The 25,768-nt window shown below is 46.7% G+C and overlaps 1 protein-coding gene across 1 annotated transcript in view; it reads right to left on the reverse strand.

Annotated features, from left to right (window-relative positions):
- The window catches only part of TKTL1 (transketolase like 1), a 55,721-nt gene that overhangs the window by 11,210 nt on the left and 18,743 nt on the right, over positions 1 to 25,768 (reverse strand). Inside the window, exons 5-12 of the mRNA XM_069645429.1 lie at positions 24,706 to 24,897; positions 24,501 to 24,628; positions 24,047 to 24,240; positions 23,738 to 23,902; positions 20,439 to 20,595; positions 18,896 to 19,026; positions 18,734 to 18,817; positions 1,727 to 1,823 (exon numbers count right to left, since the gene is read on the reverse strand). Of these exons, the coding sequence (XP_069501530.1) occupies positions 1,727 to 1,823; positions 18,734 to 18,817; positions 18,896 to 19,026; positions 20,439 to 20,595; positions 23,738 to 23,902; positions 24,047 to 24,240; positions 24,501 to 24,628; positions 24,706 to 24,897 (1,148 nt within the window). The remainder of the gene's footprint in view (positions 1 to 1,726; positions 1,824 to 18,733; positions 18,818 to 18,895; positions 19,027 to 20,438; positions 20,596 to 23,737; positions 23,903 to 24,046; positions 24,241 to 24,500; positions 24,629 to 24,705; positions 24,898 to 25,768) is intronic.

Genomic DNA, 25,768 nt, shown 5'->3' on the forward strand with positions numbered 1-25,768 from the left:
AGAAGGTCCTACATTTCTTAGAAGATTAGAAGCAGGCACAGAGGGAGGGTCCTCCCGAGGTCTCTTGGGCGTAGGTTGCTCTGATAGTGACTTCTCCATTCTGTCCTACACCCTTCAAATCTTTCTCTGGTCCAGCTAGAAGAACCAGAAGGGTGGGAAATTTTCATTTTCCTCCCTATGGTGCCGAAATTTGTCTCCGATAGAGCTATACAAAAAGACACAGGACTCTACATAGTCAGCGCGAGCATCGGGGGTGCTGTGACGCGTCTTCGGCGTGTCTGCAACCCGCTCCTTGCGCTTCGTTCTCTTCAGACTTCTTCAGCCAAGCAATCCTGGCGATGCTTTCGTAGACGTCAGCGACATATGGGGGGGGGGGGGTCATGTGTCAGTTGACTAGGACGCCTAGCAGTAGATTTTCCTCCTACCGGGGCCTTCGGGGGCATCAGCTAAACGCGCTTCGACAGCCAGATGCGTTGGAGGTAGCACCCTAGATTTAGAAGGCCCAGTCGCAAGACGCTGCTGTGGATGCGGGGAAGGCAGTTGATCCTGAAGATCAGAGGATCCCGTTGAAATTGTCGGAGGTCCTCGCCTGTCGACGTTACCGTCAAAACCGGGGTTGGGGTGTGGCTTCGATCTTGCATGCCCATATCTGAGTGTTATCCCCATAGTGTGAGTCGCATCAGGCCTAGGAGCCGTCGTGAGGTCGATGGCATCCAACATGGATGCCCGTCACCACTAGTTATCAGGTTCCAGCACCAAAATCCTGCAGGAGGTAGACAAATTGGCCACCAGATCCCCCCTAAGCAGTACACCCAACAGTTTTGAGCCACAACTCAACACCCACTTTTTTTTTTAATTCAACCCACACCAGACCCAGTTCCTTTTGTAACTACAACCCCTACACCCTAAACCCCCCCTCCATCCTTAACCTAGCCCTGAGCTGCTCATTTTGCAGCCCGCATTACCCCCACCCCCTCCACTTTTGACCTTACCTATTCCCTCCGCTTGCAATAAAAGTTGAAGCTTTGCAGCCCAAAGAGCTACACACAAAACATGGTAAGTAGAAATACTACAGCAAGTATATAGTCCTCTAGCAGAGGCTTAAAACCGTATTCCAATTGATACAAAACATACATAGAATTAAATCTACATCCTTCAGTCCAAGATCAGCCCATGAGTGTCAAAGTCTTGGTTTGCAGGTGGGGAGCACTGAACCCCCCCCCACCCCCACAGCATCCATGTGCATCAGTACATGGATCATGGATTCTCCATGAAAATAAGACCAATCCATGTGACCAGCACCCCACCCCCAGAATGCAGTTTGTGGCAGCAAGAGATTGTAGCACCATTACATTCAGAGCTACATAAATTCCGGTGCAACACCATCTTGTATCCCACAAGTACAACAACTAAACATTCAAGTCCTTTCTAGCCAGCCTCCATACAGAAACAAGCTGCCTACACCCATCTTCACCCACTGATGCTATGGGGACGTGCGCACACACCTTAAGGGTCAAGCAAAACAGTACTGACTCAACAGCAACATTTTGCTTTTATTGAACATCTGGTATGAAGAAAAAAAAAAAAAAAAAAAAAAGTTGAAAGATCCACAATTTGAACAGGAAGCCAGCCCAGGAGTGCATTACAAGCTGCACAGGGTAGCCTGTTCCCGTCAATGAATTCCCCACCCCCACTGCTCCTTAACACCCCTTATCTGAACACATACCTTGCTTAGCAAGCTCATCCGCAGCCTTCAGGGCCTCATGCAAGGTGACTCCAGCACCAATGATGGTAACTCGGTCTTGGTCAGTGGAACGGACAACCTGGTAAGGAAGTGACATTTAAATATTAGATTTGATCATGCTTCTAGATTTGAAAATGACTCCAGCAGGCAATGGACACCTACAGCTCAAGGATTGAGATCCATGCAAAAATGCAGACCTAGACCACACTGGCTAAGTTGCAGCATCAATTGCAGGAGATTCAGGCCACCTATATTGAAAATGTAAGTCTCTTAATAGCAATGAGAAACACCATGTGCGCCAAGATTGGTAGATCAAGGCGGGGCAGGCTTAGCGGTGGTCGATATACAATCATTAGTGCAAGTATCTATTGGAATACAACCAAGATGTGAAATTGCTTAATTAATCTTAGCATAGACAAAAATATTAGTGGTACAGGAGAAAGAATATGAGCACGTTTTAAACCCTTATCCCTTATTTTGGCAGCAAATAAGAATGCATTACTTACCGTAAAAGCATTTGATGGTTGTATCTGCATAGATTCACATACTGTGCATAGTCCGACATCCAGTGGTCACTGCGGTGTATTGCATTTTGTTTTTCCTAGTCGAAAAGGGGACGTCGACAAGGCGCGTCTGTAACACTATCCAGTGGTCGGAGTGAGCGGGAGGGAGCTGTGCTCCTCTACTTTTTTAAATTAACTTTTACCGTTCCTATGCTTTTATTTAAAAATAAACCGTTCCGGAATGGTTTCCGGAATGGTTTCGTTTTAAAATAAAAGTGTTAGAAGTTGAAACGTGCACTTCAGTGCACTGCACTGAACGTTCCCTTAAACAGCAGGTGCATGTATGTGGGGGTTTGTATTGGGCGTTTGTATTGGGCGTGGTGAAGGGGTTTGTGGGCACTGGGTGCAGGCCAGCAGGGAACATAGTTCCACTACTTCTTTTCGTACACTTCGACCACTGACACTATCCCTATAGTGACGTGCAGTGTACCCACAACCCCTCACGCGTCGAGGTCCCTCTATTTTTTCTGCCCTGAGGGAGCCTTCTATACGCGAGTACAGAAGAGAGAGAGATGTAGAAGATTCTATGTTCCTTCCATCCGAGCGGGAAGGAAGGGTGGGCGCATGTGAATCTAAGCAGATACACCCATCAGAAATGCTTTTACGGTAAGTAATGCATTGTCTTCTGAGGTTTGTTAATCTGCTTAGAATCACATGCTGTGCATAGACTAGCGAGCAGTAACCGGAGTTGGAGGTGGGTTGTGAGAAGGAACAGTAGCAAAAAGAGGTCTTAATACCGCTTGTCCCACCTGGGAATCGGATCTAGAGTGAGCATCTAGACAGTGTTTTGTAAAGGTGTGTACAGAACTCCAGGTTGCCGCTTTGCAAATGGACTCAAGGGGAACGTTTGCAATGAATGCTATGGATGCCCCAGTGCCTCGAGTAGAGTGTGCTCTTGGCTTGAAGGGTAGTTCTCTCTTAGCAAGAGTCTAACAGAGAGTGATGCAGTCTCAAAGTCCACTATATCTAGATGGATTGTTCAATGCATCTCCTTCTCTTCCTGCTGCCACCGAGACAAAGAACTGATATAGTCTTTCAGTGGCCTAGTTCTTTCCATATAAAAAGAAGACAGCTCTGTGCACATCGAGTTTATGCAGGCTTTTTTCTCCCAAATTGGAAGGGTTTTGAAAGAAAATTGGTAGTTCTATTGACTGGTTGACATGGAATTTCGATATGAATTTCGGTGCAAACCCTGGGTGTGTGCGTAGAACCAGCTTATCTTTGTGAACTGTTACGAAGGGGTCTAGAAAGCCTGTAGTTCACTTACTCTCCTAATGGAGGTGATAGCTATTAGGAAAGCAATCTTAAGGGTGAGGTCCTTAAGAGTTGCCTTGTGCATGGGTTCAAAGGGTGGGCCCATGAGCCTGGTAAGTACCACATTAAGGTCCCAGCCGGGAGCTGGGTTTGCTATCGGAGGGTGTATTCTCTTTACCTCCTCCATGAAGGCTTTGATAACTAGGACTTTCCACCATGACACCTTAAGTTGAGAGGTGGTGTATGCAGAAAGTGCCGCTAGATGGACTTTAATAGAATTGAACACTAGACCCGAGTCCAGTAAATGGGTCAGGTAAAGGACAATTTGTGTGGGAGAGCAGTGGACTGGGTTGATGCTCTTACCTCTACACCAGATGACAAATCTCTTCCACTTGCTAGAATAGCAGTGGCGAGTGTTGGGTTTTCTAGCTTCTTTGAGAATGTCCATGCATCTGAGGGAGTTGTAAATGGCCAAATTTTATGGCCTCAGGAGCCAGGCTGCTAAGTTCATGTTCTGTGGGCATGGGTGTAGTGTCTTGCCCTTGTCCTGTGACAGCAAGTTGTACGGTCAGGGCAGTTTCACTGGTGGGGACAGGGACATCTCCATCATGTGCACAAACCATGGTCGGGGCTATCAGTATCATGGTGACTGGTTCCTGGTGCATCTTGTGCACCATCTTGTTCAGCAGAGGAGTCGGGGGGGGAAAAGCGTAAACAAATTTCCCTGACCATGGTATCCAGAGACCGTTCCCCTTGGAGCGGTTCTGTGGGTATCTGGAGGCGTAATCTAGGCATTGTGAGTTCTCCAGAGTTGCGAACAGGTCTATTTCTGGGAAGCCCCATTGTGTGAAGACATCGAAGACGACGTCTTCGTGTAACCGCCATTCATACTCTGAGGGAAGTGTCTGCTAGCAGATGGAGTTCCCCTGGTACATGTGACAATAGGAACATGTGTCTGAGAGCCCACTTCCAGATGTTCTGGGACAGCTTGGACAGTCCTGGAGAGGGAGTGCCCCCTTGCTTGTTGAGGTAGTACATGGCTGTGGTGCTGTCCGTGAGGACCATCACTGTCTTCCCTTGTACGTGTGTATGGAAGGCTTTTAGTGCCTTGAACACCGCAAGTAGCTCTAATAAGTTTGTGCTTCAAAGCTACGCTCGGGAGTCCAGACTCCGTGAGCAGTCTGATGGGATCGGTGAGCCCCCCATCCTGTGAGGGATGCGTCTGGTTAGCGTGGCTTCCACTGCGGGGGTGGCAAATGGTTTCCCTATTACCAGGTTTTCCTTCGACCACCACCGTAGTGAGAGAACCAAGGCCTGCGAGACCACCACTAGATCGTCCCATTGTCCGCTGGCCTGACACCACTGGCTGTTGAGCCACTCTTGCATTGGGCGCAGGCACGCGTGAGGTACCAAATAAATACATGAAGCCATCATTCCTAGCAAGCGCATTGCTTTGCGTACCGTCACTTCTCGACCGGCCACATATTGAGGGATCTGAAACAGCATATTTTGGACCCTTTCGTTCGAGGGGAAGACGAGGCCGTCCTTTGTTCGAATTAGAGCCCCTACAAATTGTTTGATTTGGCTGGGGTCTAAGCTGGACTTCTCGTTGATGGAGAAGCCCAGTTGGAACAAAAGGTCTACTGTCTTCTGGGTGTTTGAGAAGCATCTCTCGCAGGACTCCCCTGTTATGAGCCAATCGTCGAGGTAAGGGTATACCGGTATGGACAACCTGCGCAGGTGGGCCGCTACCACTGCCGGTACCTTCGTGAATACCCTCGGTGCAGACGCTATGCCGAATCATGAACCCGAGGTATTTTGTGCGCTGGCAACATCAAAATATGAAAGTATGCATCTTTCATGTCTAGTGCTGTCATGTAGTCCCCGAGATAGCAGGGTAATTACCTCCTGTAATGTTACCATACGAAATTTGTGGTTTTATAAATGTTTGCTGGGCGCAGATCTAGTACAGGGCGCATGGTTAGGTCCTTTTTGGGTACAAGGAAGTACACTGAATAAATACCCTCCATTACCTGAGATAGGGGCACAACCTCTATTGCTCCTTTCTGTAGCAGCTGTTCTACTTCTTGCAGGAGGATGACTAGGTGTTCTGGTGACAGGTGTCGTCCCCTTGGAGGTCTGTAGGTGGGGGACAGATAGTACCTGTGGGCTACGGTTGACAATATCCACCGGTCTGATGTTATTCCCTCCCATGCTGAAAGGAACGATTTTATCCGGCCCCCCAACCGGAGGCGCATGGTAGGGGACCAGAACCTTCGGGTCATTTGGTGTTACTTGCTGGGGTGCCTCTGGGGCTGGAGCCCCGGCCTCAGCCCTTGCCACGGCGTTGTCCTCTTTGGTTATACCGGTTACTGGTACCCTGATTAGAGGGCCAGTTGCCCGCAGTGTAATGCTGTTGCTGCTGTTGGCGTTGGCCACGAAAAAAGCGCTTGTTCCCAAATCCCCGCCTGTGGAGGCTTTGAGATTTGGTCCAAGGTCTTTATGATGTCGAATTCTTTCTTCGCATTTTCCAGTGCATCGTCCACTGCCCTTCCAAAGAGATTTGACTCTTCTATTGGCTTAATGAGTGACGCCTGCGTTTGCCTTGAAACCTGAATTGCGAAGCCAGACGTGACGCTTCGGCAGAATTCCCTACACCAAAGAACGTCCAGCAGTTTCTTAATGATGCTCTGGTCGACCAGAGCTCCTTCTGCAACTGTAGCCAATAAGCAAGTTCTTACAGGTTCAGGGGCTTCTTCGATGTCCTGCTTAAGCTTTCCCTATTCAGCATCAGCACAGCTTGCCAACAATGTATTATTATTGGCAATCCTAATTGAGAACGCTGCCGAGGCGGAAATTCTTTTGCCCAAGGCATAAAGCTTTTTCCCCCTTCTTTATCTGGGGGTGCCTCACTGGTCGACAGTGGAACCCCAGCCCTCTTCCTTGTGTTAGTCACCACTAAGGAGTCAGGGACTGAGTGACCCCTGATATATAATGGGTCTGACTGAGAGGGTGAGAATAATTTATCGATTCTTGGATTGACCCCTCTTACCAGCGCAGGGGTGGACAGCAATGGGGTGAGTTGTCTCTTAACTCAGGCAAGGATAGGAATAGTTTGACCAGTGGGAGGTTTTTCCTTTAATAATCCTTTCGACGAAATCAGTATCTGGGGTGACCTCCCCAGTTTCAACTTCAAAATGCGCCGCTGCCTTCCTCAGTAGCGCATTGAAGGTGGGCTGATCGTCTACTGGAGATGGGTTCCTGACCGGTGTGGTCAGCGGAGAAGAAATGTCTAATGTCGGGGTCTGTAGACCCTGATGGCGACTGCCAGGGCTGTAAGCCACCTTCACCTGGGTCCTCCTCGTAGCCCTCCTCACCTATGTTAGTGTCATCATGAAAACCATCTCCCTCTTGTTGGTCTTCCTTATTCACAAACTCATCCTCTTCCTGGAAGAGGGAGTCCTCTTCAGTGAGGTCGTAAGAGTTCATGTCTTCCTGTAGGAGGTGAAAGAGCTTCGGGTATTTAGACCATGGCCCCTCCTGGAGTACCTTGGCCTCTTGGGTGTACTATTTTCTGGGATGGCCATGAACCTGTCTAGCTTGTCCATACATGACTAGAACCTCTCTGCAGTCCAGAGCGGTCTGGGAGTGAAAAGGGAGTTCCCTCTCCCTGTAGTTGCTTAGTTCTGTCCCATAGCGTCGAAGATAGAGTCCCTTCGCCTTCTGAGAAACCCTCTCGCTGGCTAGGGTCTTCCGTCGACGGTGGGAGCTGTCCCAGCCTACCCTCCAGCGTCCTCAGCGTTTTTGGCCTTGTGAGCGGTTTGACGTGTCGTCCGTCTCTGGCCGTCTTTAGAAGCTATATGCGCAAGGCTTTCAGCGATCAGCTTCTCCGTCGAGGGATCGCTAGGCAGTGGCGAGTCTTTACTGGCAACGTACGCACTCTTGCGAGGCGCGTCGCCTGAGGATTTGGAGTTAGCGCCCTTATTTACAGAAAGCCCAGTCGCGGGTCGCAGAAGTGGTGGCGGGGAGGGCTTGCGACCCTTACGGTCGGCAGAAGACGCCGGTGGACCCGACGCCTCCGTTGACGCTATGGCTGCCTTCGTCGAATGCGTGCCGTGGGGTGTTTTTCTGTGTGCATCCTTGTCGCCAGGGTGTTCATCCCCATAAGCGGGGCGTGAGCCGGGCTTGTCGGGGACAGACGAGTAGCGGGAGCGCTCCTTCGAGAGGTCCACAACCTCCGTTGCGGAGGCTGTGTAATCACTGTCCTCGTCACATTCAGCGGCAGCTGGCGAGGAGTCAGACCTAGACATCGCATAGGCTGCCCAGCTTTTGACCCTGCGGTCCTTTAAAGTTTTGGGTTTAAATCATTTACAGGCCACACAGCCGTCCTCTTTGTGATCGAGGGGCAAGCAACGGTTACACCGTTTGTGCTTGTCCTTCCAGGTAAACTTGCCCTTGCAACATGGAGTTGATATACCGTCATTTGGCAATAAGGTTATTGTACCATCATAAAACTAATACCGTGACACCCCTACCGATGACATGCAAGTACTCCTTACTTGTAACCACTGTCTAATCTCGGACAATATCAATGATCCACAGCATCATTCAGGCCTGGATGGCCACCCACCACATATGCCTGAATGATGTGAGCGCCTCATTGTAAATTACCTGCACCGACTCAAACACCTTGACCCAGCATTCACCTTCTCCAGCGATGGGAACCTCATACCCGAATCCAGCTTTGTAAAAACCCTACGAGTCTACCTCAATAGAATCCCATTGCATCCTCTGCAGACTACTCCACTAAACGCATCAACTTCTGCAGAAAATTCCTGTCAATGCCTCACGCTGGCAAGCCATCAGCGGCAGTAAACTGGATTACTGCAAACTCAGCCTCACAGGAACCTGCATCAAAAATCTCCAAATTAAACTGATCCAGTTAAGCGGTTTGGGGCTTAAAAAGATCTGACCATAACCCAGAAACAAAGCTCACTGGCTGCCAATTGTGGTAGGCATTCGGTTAAAAATACTCTTAATTCCACACCAGGGCATTCACAACACAGCTCCCTCCTACCTCACCCAGCACAATTCCAAAACCCCAAACTATGCTGCTGCTTGCAATCATCCACGTCCACCTCCCTTGTGACACCAAGAGTCACCAGACAGAGCAGGAGGAGCAAGCTTTACTGACATAGCTCACACGCTCTGGAACACTCTCCCGCCGCTCTGGAACTCTTCCGCCATGTACCCAGGAAGAGCCCTCTTACCTGGTAAACCCTCAAAACGATTCTATTTAACAAATAATTCAAACTTGTGTGACCTACATATCTAACATTTTCTGTATTGTAACCTAATCGATCAACAGGTGAAATAAAAATGGTGATGTCTTTGGCGACTAGCAGCAGTGATTAGTATGAAGGTGAAATGCAGGATCCGAAGCACCGACTGGTGCACCAAGGAAATAGCAATCCAAGCACCATGAGTCCGGTTCAGCCTTCACGATCGTCAAGAAAGCTGAGAGATCCTGCATCCGACTAGGCTCATGGAACACCAGGGGACACTCGCATCTAATGCGACCAGGAGACATTGAACTAAGAGATTATGATTTTCTATGTCTACAGGAAACCTTGCTCACAGAGGTCCCGACACTTGAGGGATACGAAATCATCCTCTCGTCGGCCACAAAAGAACAAACAGGACGCCCATCCTCTGGAATATTGACAGCATGTCGTCAAGGCTGTGGTTTTTCACTCGACTCCATGCTATTCAGCAGTCCTTCCATCCTGATGACCAAAGCAGTTCAGAAAGAACGCGAAGACCACCCAGCCAACCAACTACTTGAATTACTGATATAAATACGTATTGGAATCCAGCTGGGATCAGTGACACATCCTTTCTGGAACAAATGGAAAGAGCGATCGACGAGGCACTGTTGGCCCAGTTAACCCCCAACCAATTGATATGTGGAGACATCAACGCCACATGCCAGTCCTCAGACAACCTCACTTCCCGTATGGACAAGAACAGCCCGGGAGTGAAGAGAGGAGCTCAGTGGTTGAAATTGATGAACTCTCGTGAACTCCATAACCTGGACGCAGCCTTTGCAGACCCAAAACGGCTGCCGACTTGGGCAAGGCGAGAAGCGAACGCCACAATAGACCACATATTTGTGTCCACGCCGTTGTTGGCAGTGAAGTTCTTTTGATGTGATCAAAGCGCCGGCTAGTGACCATAACTTGCTGGTGACAGTTTGGTCAACAACGCAGGTGGAAAGAGATTATGCGCGGCCACAGCTCTCCACGAACAACTAACGAACAAGAGTGAAAATATCGGCTAAAGCCTTAAAGGAACTAGGACACAAATACCAGACACAGGCAGAACAGGGGACAAGTGAGCAGATTGACTACTTACCTTTACTGGTCACATACAAAGTCAAGGTCACCAACAGAGCCAATTACAACTGCTCGCACCACAGATATGACACAGTGTCGTGTTAAAACGCAAGGAGATGAGAAGGCTAAAACAATAAGCTAAAGTGAGAGGAACCGCAGCAGCAATAATTGATGCAGCAGAGGGGTGCCGACAGTACAAAAACTGGCTCAAAAATTATCGCTTGACCCTATATCAACAGGACTCAGAAGCAATTCTGAAAACAATAGTATCCAACAGTAGAGAGTTCTGGAGCCTCCTGAATTCGACAAACTCCAATGGAAAAAACGCTTTTATTTCAAACATCGGCAAAGCTACCTGGGTCAAATTCTTCAGCGCATCGTTTCAGAAGTCTGAAGAAGAGCAAATAGAGAAGCTGGTATATCCATCATTACCATGGATCAGAGTGGACGACATCGCAACACAAATTAAGAGACTCAAACTCCCGAGCCCCAGGCCCGGACGGCATCTCGAAAGGTCAACTTGAAGTCCTTCGAGAAAGAATGGGCCCCTCTTCTCAGCAAAATCTTCCAAAGATGTGCTCAACTACAATCCATTCCTCCATCATGGAAAACGGCCACAGTTGTACCAATTTACAAGAAGGGCGACAAAGACGACCCAAAAAACTATAGGCCGATCGCCCTTCTGGATTGTATTGGAAAAATGTTTGGTTCTCTCGTACTGAGAGAATTCAACAACTGGGCCAAAACGGCAGGCTGCCATGACTATTTTCAAAAGGACTGGGCACAGCAGCCAACATACTGATGCTCAGCACGCTCAAAGGGAGAGTGTCGGATGGTGGACCGCGACTTTATCTAATCTTCATCGACCTCACCCAGGCGTTCGATAAAGTAGAGCGCCCGCGGCTCTGGCAGAAACTCGAAACCTGGGGTTGCCCCACCCCGATCCTGGAGCCGATCAAAGCACTGTACACCGGCACGACCATGCGAGTAAGATTAAACCAACATGGCCTCCTGTCCCCAGCGATCCCAACCGCCAGAGGTGTGAAACAGGGGTGCCCTTTGGCCCCGGCCCTATTTATCTCCTTCCTGGGGGACCTGCAAACAACGTTTGAAGATGTCTGCTGCTTCCCACCAAAGTTAGGCGACACCCACGTGAACAGAATACTATACATAGACGATCTGGTCCTTCTGGACCACACTCTTGTGGGCCTGCAGCGTCAACTGAAGAAACTCTCGGAATACATGGCTGACAACAAATTGGAGATAAACGAAAGAAAAGAAAATGTATGATTGTCTACAAAACCAAAGAAGATGGAAAAAACCGCTCTGTTCTTGGAAAAGCAGCGGGTCGAAAAAGTCTCCGAATTTAGATACCTTGGAGTGACACTTGACTGCTCAAGAAATGAACTGGCAATGCAAGTCCGCCTCAAAAGAACAAAAAAGCTGATTGCACAAGCCAAAGCAATCAACAGAAAATTTGGACGCTTCTCTCTAATTCCTGTTGTAGATTTCTACAAAAAAAAAAGGTTATTCCTACCTTGACCTACGGCGCCAACACCCTTCCTAATTTACCCACTATCGTGTGGCCAAGACTGGAAGCGATGTTTTGGAGAGGGACACTGGGTCTCCCCAATTCCACCTCGGTGACCGTCATAAGGAAGGAACTCAGCCTGCTATCACTCGGGGAGGGGGGGGGGGGGGGACAGTGAAATCTAGCATGCTCATGCTTTATCGCAAATCCAGAATTTCGTCTGATCCATCAATTTACAATCTAATCAAGAAAGAATGTGAAAACGGCCAAAGCAACATGCTAAACCGCTGGACAAAAACAAACCAGGCTCTGTTGGCTACTAGAGTGTGACGAAGAGACACTCGTCAGAAACCCCACAAAAATTTAAATAAAAAACGGAAAGAAATCGACTGGATCCAAACCAGCGAGGCAGCTCTAAAGAATAAACTGACACAGCACCTCCCGCCAAACATCAGTTCAATGACTTACAACCGTACATCAAAAAGTTCCCTTCTAGACACGCTCGCGATTTAATAATGAGAGCGCGACTAAATCTCCTGTTAACCAACGAAGTCTTAGCAATCAGGGGGCTTTCTCCATCGAACGAGTGCCGATTCTGCAAAACGCCGGGAGTAACGATTAGGCATTTGCTCTTAGTATGTCCCCGCACAGCCAGGATCCGAACAGTCTTTTCGGAGCACATTTTAAGTGACCAGGACGTTTGTTGGTCCAGATTGATGGCCGGAGATAGACCTTTGCGGCAGCTGGCCACCTATAAAATGTTGGTCTATGTAAACACTGAACTTCTCAGCCGACCGTCCTCAGGTTGATCGGTCCGCCCAATGACCTTCGATGAGTTCCGGCCTCAATACTTCTCCCGATCTTAATCACTGATGATTCTACTTGCTACTGTAGCTTCTTACTGAAAACGAAATGTTTTCTTTTTTGTAAAAATCTTATTGATTAAAACAAAAAAAAAACAAACAAAAAAATGCAGGATTACAGGTCAGGCCCTTGGCCCAATCAGGCCAACAGGTGCTGTCCTGGTAGCACAACCGCTGATGGGCCACCCAAGGACCGATTAAATAGGTGGCGGGAGGAGCAACTCAGTGGCAGGCCTGATCACAAGTCAAGCAGCTCACTCAATGCCATCTGCCTGAAGCTGGCCTACAGTCCTAAAGCAGAGGCTTGGAAGGCCTAGATGTGGGCGGAGTAACTGTTGCAGGGCCTGGCCACCCAACCAGCAGCCTACGCCATTCAGTCTATTCCTGGCGAAGGCCTTGTGTACATCTCCAAGCACACGAGTCTCTTGCTGCATCAATACTTTAGGAGCATGCCAATCTAAGTTTGCTCGCAGTTGCCTAGCCTTAATGGGGCCATTTAGACAAACATTGCACGGCAAAAATGATTTCTTCACCCATATTTCCAAGAGTCTTGCAATGCCCTCCAACATGAATTGCATTACGCAAAGCTAGAATTCTGCCCAACAGCCCCCCCCTCCCCTTACCATCACTCCCCCATTCTCACGATCCACCCAATTGATAGCAACATACCCCAATACCAAACCAGTGAACTTCAAGGGAGGAGTTATGAACACCCAAGCTCTATTGTTGTCAACCGCCCAGCTCAATAGTCACCGGAATATATTTAAACCGAGCTACAGTCATGATAGCCCAAGTTATTAGACCATTGTGACTTTAGACCCCACTTACAGAGCTTGTGTCAAGTTGCATCTCAAGAGAGCCCAGCAGGATGGATGCCTTAATATAGGATTGTGAATCATTCAGCACCAAAGATATTCTGCCCCCCTCAACCCCATGTGGAGCTTAGCTAGGAACGGCATATGTGACATGCTGCTCTCGCTTGAGCAAGGTCTTCCTGGCCGTCTAACACACAGAGCAATCTGGGTAGATACACACCTTGCTGGCTTCAAATTGCAATGTCCCTTGTTCCCTCACCACCTACAGTATCAAGTCTGTCCCTGTAATTTACAAAGTCTTGCTAGGATTGTACAAGGTGGTGTGCTTGCCAAGCTAGAAATCATGAAATCTGTGGAACGCTCCCGATATGGATATTATTCTGGCGTGACCTTGACTCCATCCCATTTCAGCCAGATCACTTTCCGCTAACCCCAACATCAGTCTTTGTTACATTTGGTCTTCAAGACTACCGATTCTCTGCCTGTTTCATGTGACCTCTTTCTTGGTCTAACCTGGCCTGAAAGGAGTTGATGTTGGCTACAATATCGTCCAATTTAGACTTCACTGCCACAAACAGATTTATTGCAGTAATAATTGGATCTAGTTGACCGAGTACAAGGGTATGCTCTCAAGTTGCTACCTGCATCTGCCATCCCAAGTGGATCTTTAGAATCTATGGGGTCCCTCCCTCACGCCTCTAGTCATTGCGCTGAACTGTTCAGAATGAAGGGCCACACACTGCTAGAACGCCATCATGGGTTTGCAGCACAACGGTCCAGTGGTGGATTATACTCTTGACAGTGGTAGTGCATGCCAAATCAAATGCCAGTAGGGGCTCAGTCCACAAATCAAACCCCCCCATGGACATCAAGCAGGGCTATAGCAGGATGCCATGTTAACCTATGGGCCCAGAGAGTCTAACCATCTGTGTGACAGGGAACTTGCCCCTTACCTATATTGTCATTACCAACTAGCACTCCAGGCCTGGCTGATCCACAAAATGGTGATGGATATCTCAGTCTGACAGCATCATGCCTTCCAGGATCCCTGCCTCAGTGTTGGGCTCAAACCACCATCGCAAGTCCCAGTAGCAGCTGCAACTGGCTGCCGTATCCCGCTCCAAACTCAGGCTCTGTTGCAGGGTCTCACTGATAAGGGGGCCAGCCAATACCACCTGCACAGGGAAGATGGGCATTGCTGCGTCACCCACATATCTGCTCTGGCCCACCCCAGAGTTCCACAGTGCTACAGTAGGGTAATCCAGCCGACCTCGGCATAGGATTTCTTTACTACAGGTGGTGTGTTGGTCCAGAGCTCTTTAGGCTGCTAAACATGTTGCTGCTTAGCACCCCCACTCCCCCTCCATTCTAGCTGGAGATTTGAATATAGTGGACTAAAGGGAAATGTCATTGCATCAAGGTAGACATGGCCCCAATTGGAATAACAGTGAGTGTATTATGCGCCTGGCCAAGAGAAAGTTAAACAAAATGTTTTAGAAAATGTAATATGGGAAGCCACCACTTGGCATACAGGGGCTTTTTCTTCGTGCATCAATTACACCTGTGTTAACATACATCCATTTCACTTACGTTGGATTAAAGAAAACCGATCTTAGCGACCATAATGACAGCCGACTTTAGGCTATCCTCGGGCCATAGAATGAACTATGGACCCACTACCCCATTGGTTAATAGGGTCGGTTGTCGCATTAAATGAAATGCAACCAATATCGTGGCATTTAATAGGATGGGCAGTGCATGAAAGAGGCCTTTACACCTTCTATAATGAATTGATTGCTAAAAGAAAAGCTCAGCAGTAACAGTGTATCTGGTAATTTCACTCATGCACTCACTTTTGACAGGGATATTAAAATAAGAACCAAGGAGGGACAGAAGACACTAAATGAAAAATAACCAAGGAGAGAAGACACTAGTACCTACAAACAAAAAGTGCTGGCAGAGATGTAAAAATTGGCTCAAACAGACATCTGATGCTGCAGAAAGTAATGCTTGTGGCTATGGAGGGCAGAGCACTAGCAAAGTGTGGATTTACTGTATTCCAAGGAAACCTGGGTGACAGAAGTCCATGGTGTGGAAAGTGTACCTTAAGATTAATCTCAAGATCCTCAAAGAGCTAGCAATGCCAGAACTATGGCCTCTGCAGCCCACTATGGGTAACTCTTAACCTGTTAGCAAGTTGTACAATCACTCTGCGCTGTAAGGTTTGCTGCATAGATGCAGATATATTTATTCTTTCAAAAGGTCAGCCTGACACGTGTTTCGAGCAGAACAAAGCTCTTCCTCAAAGGCTGATTACACAATAAAACCATGATTCATTAAATGTACATCATTTGATTCATGTATCAAGACAATTGTATACAAAACCAAAGGGTAGGGTGTCATGCATTTGTGTAAATAAACAAGTGACATCAAAATATAATCATGGTGTCCAATCAGAATACTTTGAGGTAGTTATAATCTTTACCTATCCCCATGGTGCTTGGGCTATGTGGCATTCCACCTTTCAAGCTACACAATGTGACAATATTCGGCTTGCTTATTAAGAGTTCAACAGTACTTGTGTTTCTTTGCCTCTTTATCTTTTCCTAAATGTTCGTCCTGCATCATGGTACTCTGAATTGCATTCAATATATACTGTTCCATACAAATTATATTTTGATGTAACTTATTTACACAATTACATGACACCCTTTGGTTTTGTATACAATTGTCCTGATACATTTAAACTCAGGGAGCTCGAATTTTGAGCAATACAAACTGTGCATCAATGTGGGTTTTGCAGCAGTGTGGCAACACTTCCGAGTCATAGCATTCATAGACTTCGTCAGCTTTTGGCATGGTAAACAAGATTATGAAACTTAAAGTGGGGGTTATCACCGAGTCTCTTAAATAGACGCGAGTATCTGCATAATCTGTATCCAGGTATGGGTGGGAGCATGTCAAGTCGGATTACAGTTGGCTGGGGGCTAAAACAAGGATGTGTGTTGCCACCCTGACTGTTCAATATTTCCAGCTCAGATTTGCAGGAGGTTGGGGGAAGAAAATAAGTCAGTGGAATAAGAAGCCGTGGTCTCCCAGGAGGTTGGAGAAAACAAGATGGATCCCACACACACAAATTGGCCTTCAGAGGATGCTTAATATATTGCATAGGCATTAAGAAAATAGTCCACAGTGAATAAATCGAAAACAAGATGATTTGAGTGGGGGATGAGGGGTGGGTGTCAACACCAGGAAGCAAATTGGTTACTCATGGTGCATGTACCCCTTTAAGTATTACAATCTGGGAGTTTCAATATTTGAAAACTAAGAACAAAGGCCTTGCGGCGGTGCTGCACACTAAAATAGACAATGATGCACAAGATGAATCAATTTACTAGCATTTGACTAGGAGATAGACTGCTGGTAGCTGGAAAAATAATTTTTGTATAAAAGTATTGGCATCAGTTAATCTGTAACTCACATCGCATTTTGCAGAGAGAATCTCACGATTGGCTTGATCTGAATGAGCTCTGGTGAACATGATCACATGAGAGAAACAGGCTGAAAGAATTAGCATCCTTTAATGTAAAAAGCCCCCCAAAATGGCATCAAGTGGGAGGGGAACTGGGTGTAGATTTTACTACCATTTCACTGTGCTCAATCTTCATATTAATGAAGAGGGCAACAGGGATGCTTTAGTGTGATGTCAGTTTTGGCACATCCAATCTCACACAGAGACCAATTAGGTTAGAGAAATTAAACACCCGTCTAAGGGAGTGGTTCCTAAACTATAAAAGGTTCTCTAAAGTCAGGGGACTGACACTGGCTGGCAGGCTTTAAAGGAAAATTGAATAGATGACTTTCCTTTTGGATTAATAGAAGAACACTGTAAAACAGGCCTGAATAGAAAAACACTGTAAAACAGGCCTACCTGGAGTTAAAGTCCCAGTGCTTCCTCAATGGAAGTCAGACAAGCCCAATACAGAGGAGGGGAAACAGGCTGTAGAGTGAAGCCAACGACCCCCCTCTAATCTGGCTGACTGATGCCCACCTGTCCAAGCAGGAGAAGGTACCCACCTGTCTAAGTCAGCCTAAATGAAAATCCTAAGCAAGTATGGAGCCAACAAGGGGCAGGGAGAAGAAAGTACTGAGGGGGCTGCATATAAATTGACTGCACACCCTGGGAAATTTTCAGAAGCACACGTGCTTCCTGAGTTACGTTATATTGATCATAAGGGGGTTTGTATATTGGGAGATCCTACTCTTTGTTTAGCTTGTACATGACCAGAAAAAATATAATGGAATTGAAGTAATTCCCAGGTTCCATCACCAAGCTCAGTTCCGTTACTGGCGCTGAACCACTAAAGAAAAAGAGGAAAGTTTAACTGCTATGTATTCCTCCCCCAACCCCCCCCCCCCAACATTAATTTGTATATTGAAAGGAACAATGTACACGAATGCAATTAACTGAAGGTAATCAAACATTTTGCAAGCAATTTACATGCACAAGTGTTAGTGTAGCCAGTCTTAATTCAGTTTCTAGAATTCTGTTTGAGCTGCTTGCATGTCTATTGGTTAGAGATGAGATGTAGGTTTAAAAGACACTTTTCTATAAAATGGAAACTAAATACACTTTAACTCATGATGTGCTCTCAGGGTAAAGCAAACGTACATGTAGGGATCTGTTACAAGGCTGTGCCTGTAAATGGATCATTTGACAATTGAGGTGGCTAGTGTATTAGACATTCGATGCATGCATATGGTCTGTAGTGAAATGGCTTCAATTAAGACCTCCTGGGAAACCCAGCATATTTGTCCCATTATATTGGGGGTTCCAGGTTCATAAAGGAAATACAAGAATTGTGCACACATGAAAGTCAAACTAGTCGCCCAATTACAAACATCCAGCAAGGACACCCAAGAACTAAGACAAACACCTCTTTCCAGATACCAGAACTCATGCCACACGAGTATTTGGCAGATACAGGCTTTAAACATGTACTGGATGCTACCAAGTTACTCTGCACAATAGGAGTTTTACGATTTATTGAAGTACACTTGGTGGGCCCTTTTATACTCTAGACTGCTCCCAAATCAAACACATGGATGGCAATACAATAAGGTATCCTAAGTAAACTCCTGATTAAGGTTCTGCAGGGATTACCCTTGGAACCTACATGTTTTGTTGATTCTTCGAAGAGAACTATTCCAGGTCAATCAATCCCCCATGACCAAATCGGTTACTTGGGAAAGCTGCCATTACAGTTTGGCTACTTGGTCACTGAAAACTCCCCTCCTCCCCCACCGTCAATAGTCCCATAAAAAGGCCGACAACTGCAGTAGTTTAGTCTGGTTTACAAAGTGTAAATTCCTGCCATTCCAGAATATATTCCATGATTAATAAGCACAGCTCAAAAAGCAAACTGCCAGATTAATGCAACACATGCGCTACACGCTTTTGGTTATTGCTTGGGTGTTGTCCCCCCTCCCTCCCCACCCATTTCCCTAGTATTGCATCCACACAAATGCACAGCATGCATTCTTAAAGTGTTGAAGAGAAAACCCTACCTTTGCATGACCAATTTCAAATTTCTCTTCAGGGGAATATAGAACAGCAGTTTCAGGCCGGCTAGTCCGGATGAAGCAGATGCCCTACAGAGGGAAAATAAAAGACTTAACGTGGCATTATTTAAAACCAAGCCAAGAATAAAAGTATGGGCGCAGATTTACCTTGGTATTGGCAGCAATAACCACTGCATGTTCAGTAGACACTGCATCACTGGGGTAGAACACTGTGCAGGTTGGAACAGCCCGAAACATTGCCAAGTCCTCCAGTGCCATCTGAGATGGGCCATCCTCACCTAAAATAGAAGCAAGGCAATTAATTCTACGTAGCTTTCACATTATATAGATAATTTAGTAGATTATCCTTTTTTAGATTAAGAGGTGAACATTGCATAGTAAATCCCTGCACTGGGGTGCCAGCCACCTTCCTGGAAAATCATCCTGAAGTCCATATGCCAGGATACAGAATACTACTCTACTACCATTGAAGCCTGCAAGTAGCAACCTGGTGCCAGTACTCCTTATTGCTACATGCCCCTGTGGCGGACACCGTTTGCAAAAGGGCACTCCCTCTAGCCTCATTTCCCTTTGAAGGAAGGGTCCACCTCAGCACACTCTCCCCACACCCCCGAAACACGAGGTGCAATACCCATCAACCACCATCTACTGGGCTGGGCATGTGTGGCAACAGTCCTAGTGCCAAGCCCTTACTTTGCTCTGGGCTTGGTTTTGAAAACTGTTGCCAGACAAGCCCACCCCAGCAAGTGACACTACTGCTCCAGTTCAACCTACTTCTCATTCACACATTGACAAGTGTTATCCATGCATTTATAAATATGGCAGATAAGGCTAAAGTTAAGTCCCATCCAACCTGGGAGGAGGAAGCAACTGTTTACACACAAGAGTCCCTTTCCTCGATTCCCTCAAATTCTTCCAGCAAGTTCCATCTGAAGCTCACTGGGGATGAACTTCACGGTGGCCTTTTGGGTACCCTTCCAACCACCCATGCCCCCCCCCCCATTCCACCCCCACCTCTCCCAAATCAGTACCCAGACTGGTCGTACTGTACTGGTTGGCTGGACTAGTAAGACATTTTGTCATGCAGCATTTTCTTCCTGGAGGCTCTAAACAGAGTCTCAATCAGTATCCTGCACACAGCTTTCTTGCCGCTTGTGTGACCACCCAGGAGCTTAATGGAATGTGTACAGACGGAGCTTAATGGAATGTGTACAGACAGTGATTGCAATGTGGGAAGGGCTTGGAGTCATCAGGCTTCCAAATAAACGGGTATGCATCCTCATCCCTGGAACCTGCTTGTAAAAGTGATGTGGTGGCCAGCCTCTAAATGTTGGCACTTTGTCAGATTGGGTGTAGGGTACCTTCACAGTAAGAAACTGCTGGGCTTTCATCCCAAACCATTTAGAGAATACAGGTAATTGCTATGCCAGGAGGATGTGGCATTCTACAGAAAACCATTACAAGATAATCCATGCCGCAAAGCCACATCTCCTCAAGATTGGATCCAGCTGTCCGCTAGATCAACGGAGAGGTGCACTAACCATGGTAAATGTCTCGCAGTAACCAACAGTCTATTTTGAGGACATCAAGTGCCGGCCAGAATGTATTTACCCTGAGGTAAAAATACATCCTTCTCAGTTTGATCAGTTAAACCCCCAAAGTGAAAAGTCATACAGAAAAATAAACTCACCAATGGACACTCCACAGTGAGAGCCGCAGAGATTGACATTGGACTGAGAAATGGCACCCATGCGAATGTGGTCATAGGCTCTAGAGAAGAAAGCTGCGAAGGTGCTGGCAAATGCTACAGTGCGATTGCGGGTGGCACAGCCCATCGCTACGCTCACCTATGAAAAATAATTCAATTGCAAGTTAAAACAAAGATAGAACATGTGTTTTCATATTACAGACACCCCCCATACCCCTAATAAAGTAAATATACAGATTCAATTCATGTTCCTATGAAGCCACAATCAAGTTGGGGTGGGGGGGGCAAAGACACGTAGCATTCTGGATTTTAAGGTCAAAGCTATGGACGAGGTAACCATTTACCAGTAGTCGGGCAAAATGGTCCCCATGCATTTTATAAGGATTGTGGACAAAGAAGGGTAAAGAGAACCACTAGAAGATGCATTCGGAATGCAAATCAAGGTTAAAGTTCACAAAAAAGTGTAAAATACAGACAAACGCATCTTGTTGCTATGGTTCGAGAATGGATAGTTGAAGTTACAAGCAAAGGGAGGCTGTATTAGCAGTCCCCTTCAATTCACACAAAAGCAAATTATCCTTTACAGGGAGACATTAGAGGGCTCATTTCAAACCGTATAGTACAACATATCACCATTAAAAAGCTACCATCACTCCACTTCAGAGTGAAAGGAGTTTGCGCGTAGTGCAGGCAGTACATTAAATTCCTGCATTCGTGTTTGGACTAGCCTACTAGCCCAATGGAGTGAGGGTTAAAGTCCACGCCGACCAATGAACAGCAGCAAGGTACGAGCAGTGGGTAGGGAAGTGGAAAAGGATTGTAGGTGAAGGGTGTGGGCAGTGAAGGAGTTCACTTGGGAAGGGAGGGCGGGGCCTGCTCCCTACCAGCACAGGCTTACTCAGTTCCAGCCAGGAATTGGAAGCCCCGATTGCTAGCTCCCATCAGGTGCCGATGACTTAATTGTCCCAAGAATCCCAGTGCCAAGTCACATCTGGCTTCGACATGCTCTCAACTCTTGGGGTGAATTATGATTGTACATGCCCGTTCAGGTTTCAGCTCAGTCATTTCTACATTCGTAAACAAAATATTTAAAACGCCATTTATATTAACTGCTTGAAATAAGAACGAGAAAAATATTTACACATGACCCAAACCAAAGATCTCTACCATCAAGTATAGTCTGCGACAAGTGGAAATCAGGGAGGGTCTCAATAAGGAGAGGGAATGTTTGAAGTGGGCCCAGTAAAGCCACGATTATAGAAGGCCTTACAAAGAGTGGCAGGCTCAGCAGACAAGCTAAAGCAGGGCTGAGATCATTCTCATGTCAAATACTGAAGAGAAAGATACTTGGCTATGGAGGTGGTGTGCAATGTCCGACACGGATGTTGAGGGATTAAAGATAGCATACAGCCATAAGTCTGTAGTACTTTCTTTCCACTCGGTCATTAGGATTTAGGTCTCAAGGTTCAAGAAAGACACTGCTTCAAGCTCAAGGATTCCCACCTGCCAGACGTAGGCCAGCCTAAAGTCCAAGACAAAGGACTGTGGCGTCTGCTTCATTGCAGCTTACCCTGGAATAGGATTGTTGTCCGAGTACCTCGAGTGGCCAGTTACGAGACTTCGAGGGATGCTGAAGACTGAAGCAGGGATTAAGGGGCTCAGTGTAGGTTATTCAGGAACAGAACAGTATACTTCTGAGCAGCTGCTACAACGAGCCGACATTGCAGGTAAGAATTGGTGTAGTAACACTGTATGCGCTGCTTGGTATTAGGTAACCCACCTTTTTGTATGTCTGTACCACACAAGTTGGTAGTTTGAATGTGCAGCCAGGCCCACCTCAAGGAGGTGGGAACGTCAGCTGTAGAAATGAAATTCACAAATCCAAGTAACACTTAAAGTCAAGGTTTCAGTTTTAGAGGAAGGAACAGGTTCTAAGGGCATGCGAGTATACTTAAATCTTCGAATGAAGTCTAGACAAGCCTTTCCCAGCAATAGCAGTCTAACTAACACAAGTTACCACCTATGAGGGACAGAAATATCAAAATCAATGGACTAGAAGAGTATGCAGGGAGCCAGGACAGGTCAAGTCAATTGGAATAAAGTCTATGGAGCTGAGGCACTTGTCTTGCACAAAGTTGTGTAGCATGTGTAGGGTCACAAGCTGCTAAGCCTGTGCAAAGCAGAGTTGGAATCCACTCTAATGTAAGCCAATGCAAGCCCCCCCCCCCCAAATACATGAGCAAGTAGGATAAGGGGCTTCTAGGTAAGCCCCCCCCTCCATCCCCCAGTCGCCCCCCCTGCAGCACACCACATAAGATGGTGTGGATCCACAAAGAGAAAAGTGTAAGTAAAGTCAGTTTACTATGCTTGGGAACAGTAGCATAAAAGGTATTTAAACCTTATGAGAAGTCGAAGGATTTCTCAGTGACACCGCACTGAAGGTGAAGGTGCTGTGCGTCACCATACAAAAAGTAGATGCTCATGGAGGAAACAATCCAAATCTGGTCAAAAAGAAAATAAGTCTCACTAAAGTCCAGCAAAAGAGCTGAGGGTCTTTAAGGTTGAAGGGAATTTGCACAGAAATGAGAATTCTTCCTAACAGCAATTGAGAAGGCATTAGGGTAGAAGGAACATTTAAAAAACACTCATGAAAGGGTTCGATATCAAAGAGGGTTAAACAATTGGAGGCACCTAAAACAGAAATGGGTCTTGCAATGGCTTTCAAATATTCTGTCAGGTGGTTTTTGCAGGGTGAAAACAAAAAGGGGCCTGTGATACGTTATTATTGAGAACCAATCTTTCAACCTTCAGTTGAAGGCACAGCTATAGTTTAGAAATCCGGGGGTGGAAACTATTAAACCAACTTAGTCGTTTCTCCGCCCCAGTAAGCAAGACATGCAGCCCATACCCGGCACCCACTCAATTGACAATCGAGTGGTCTAAAGCACAGTCCAGAAGGGAGACTGCCCCGCTTCGTTGGAAGAAGAAAAGAACAAAACAAAAAACACAACTCCTAGCAGACGAGCCACATGTGGCAAGCTAGTTATCACTGGTTTAGAAGGCAGGGGAGGAACCTAGAGAATGCAGTTCAGTACCAGCTTTTATCAGATTTGTAGGTTTATATTTATGCAATTATAGGCCATACTAAAATAGATGTAAACAGCCAGGTGAGGTAAAATAGTCCAGAGAAAAGGGTGGTGAGCAAGGTCTGCTACACTACTTCACCTTGAACAGTCTTGCATTTTGTGCATGTGCCATTTGTGGCAAATACTGAGACTTACCATGTTCTGTTCGGCGATGAAACATTCAATGTAGCGGTCAGGGTGGTCCTTCTTGAATATCTCCGAAAAGGTAGAATTCTTGGTATCGCCGTCTAGTGCGATGACACGGTTGTTTGCATGACCCAGTTTAGCCAAAGCCAGACCATATGCTTTACGGGTTGCACACTAACGTGGAAATTAAATCAGCAAAGTTTAGCATAGCCAAGTCAACTAGACGGACAGAAAGAACAAAATATAGGCAGGGAATAACAAAACACTCCCCCTCCCCCTCCCACCTGCTCCCCTAGTACACTCATGCAATTTACCCACCTTATCTCCCATCTTGTAGCTTGGAGGAGAAAGCATCTGGATCCCATCAATGCAAACATCTGGAGTGTCCTCAACTGGCAACTGAGGGCATAGCTTTTTGGCGTCTTTGATCCGACTGTGAATGGCATTAATCATCCCCTCCACTGTGTCCTTTGGCATGGGCTTACCATGCCAATTATCCTCATTCTCAACACCTGCAGAAAAAAATAACCCCAGTAACGTGAGAAGCTAAGTAAGGTTAAGCCAGAGGAGGAGTGCAGGATGAGAAAGGCGGCTTATAGGAGCCATGCAGAAGGAAATTATCCTCCCAGCATACGACTCGGGGAAGGATCATGACAGAAGGGCACAATTACAAAACATGGACCAAAATGTTATAAGTATTCAGCCAGCATAACCTTAAAAACAAACCCTGAAGCAGCACCATTTATAGAGTCAGGCTGGCCCAAGTACTTACCTGAAATGCCTTTGCCTTTAAATGTTTTGGCAATGATGGCAGTTGGCTTGTCCTTCTCTTGAGATGCAGAGTGTAAGGCATGACACAGCGCGGCGACATCATGGCCATCCACAACATAGGTGTTCCACCTGTCAAACAGATGCGCACGATCAACTTAAAATCATGCAGGCCAGACAGAAGTTCAAGTTTTAAAAAGGCGACCTACCCAAATGCTTCACAGCGTTTTTGATAGATGTCCGTCTGATGTTGAAGAGGAGCAGCTTCACTCTGGCCCAATCGATTGACGTCAAAAATGGCAACCAAGTTATCCAGCTTGTAGTGGGCTCCAAAGGCTAGGGCTTCCCAGACCGCTCCTTCAGAGGACTCCCCATCTCCCAGCAAGCAGTAAACACGGTAGCTTTAAAGGGAATCAAAACAGTGCGTCAAAGGCCAACTGTCTCCTGCATGCCTAGAGACCAGAGTTGCCGACCTGCAGCTCTGCAAGAAAAAGACGACCCTTGCAGGTGTGCCACATACATTTAGCAAGACGGGAATTTGATTTAACAAAACCCTCATGTACCAATTATGAATTCCTGCTTCACATTAGGATTGCTCAAAAGCAGTCTCTGTAATGGTTCAGCCCACAGAACTTACAGTCCAGATTTTGACACCTTCATACAGCTGATTCAGCATTCTAGTAACATCCAACATACCCCCTAATTGGGTCAGGACAGTATCAAGCATCGGAAACGCCTCCCAGTAAAACCTATGTGGTTCACTGCTAGTATGTGCATGCTGTTTTGCCCCAGATTACAGTCTCGGCAGAGCAGACTTTGCGGATGGCAACAAGCAGCTACAGACATCTGCTTTTTGCACCCTCTGCATGGATCATCGTGCCTCCCTGCCCATGGACTTAAGGAGCAACCGCTTGGGATAGCTGCAGAGGGTGGCAGTTGGGGCATTGAACACTGGATTGAGTGGCTTCCTGGCTCTGCAGGAATGCATGTCCCATGCTGGCCAAGGCTTCTTACAACTCCAGAGCAGCTGCATGAACCTTCAATACCAAACATGGACTATGGAAGGTTGTGTGTGCCAGGTGTACCCAATTACCACTGGCTGGTCATTCCCCCCCGCCATCTGTGGGGCAGAAAATGACCTGAATGTTACTCTTCCTGCATGCAAGTCCAGTTGGGATCATGGCATAACTATTCTCCGTATATAGTTGAGTTTACTGCGGAGCTTGAGCTCACACTCCATGGTGTTAACTATTGCTCATAACTGCCTCTCTG

The sequence above is a fragment of the Ambystoma mexicanum genome, chromosome 2p (assembly GCF_040938575.1).
Source record: "Ambystoma mexicanum isolate Mex_15411 chromosome 2p, UKY_AmexF1_1, whole genome shotgun sequence".
NCBI lineage: Eukaryota > Metazoa > Chordata > Amphibia > Caudata > Ambystomatidae > Ambystoma > Ambystoma mexicanum.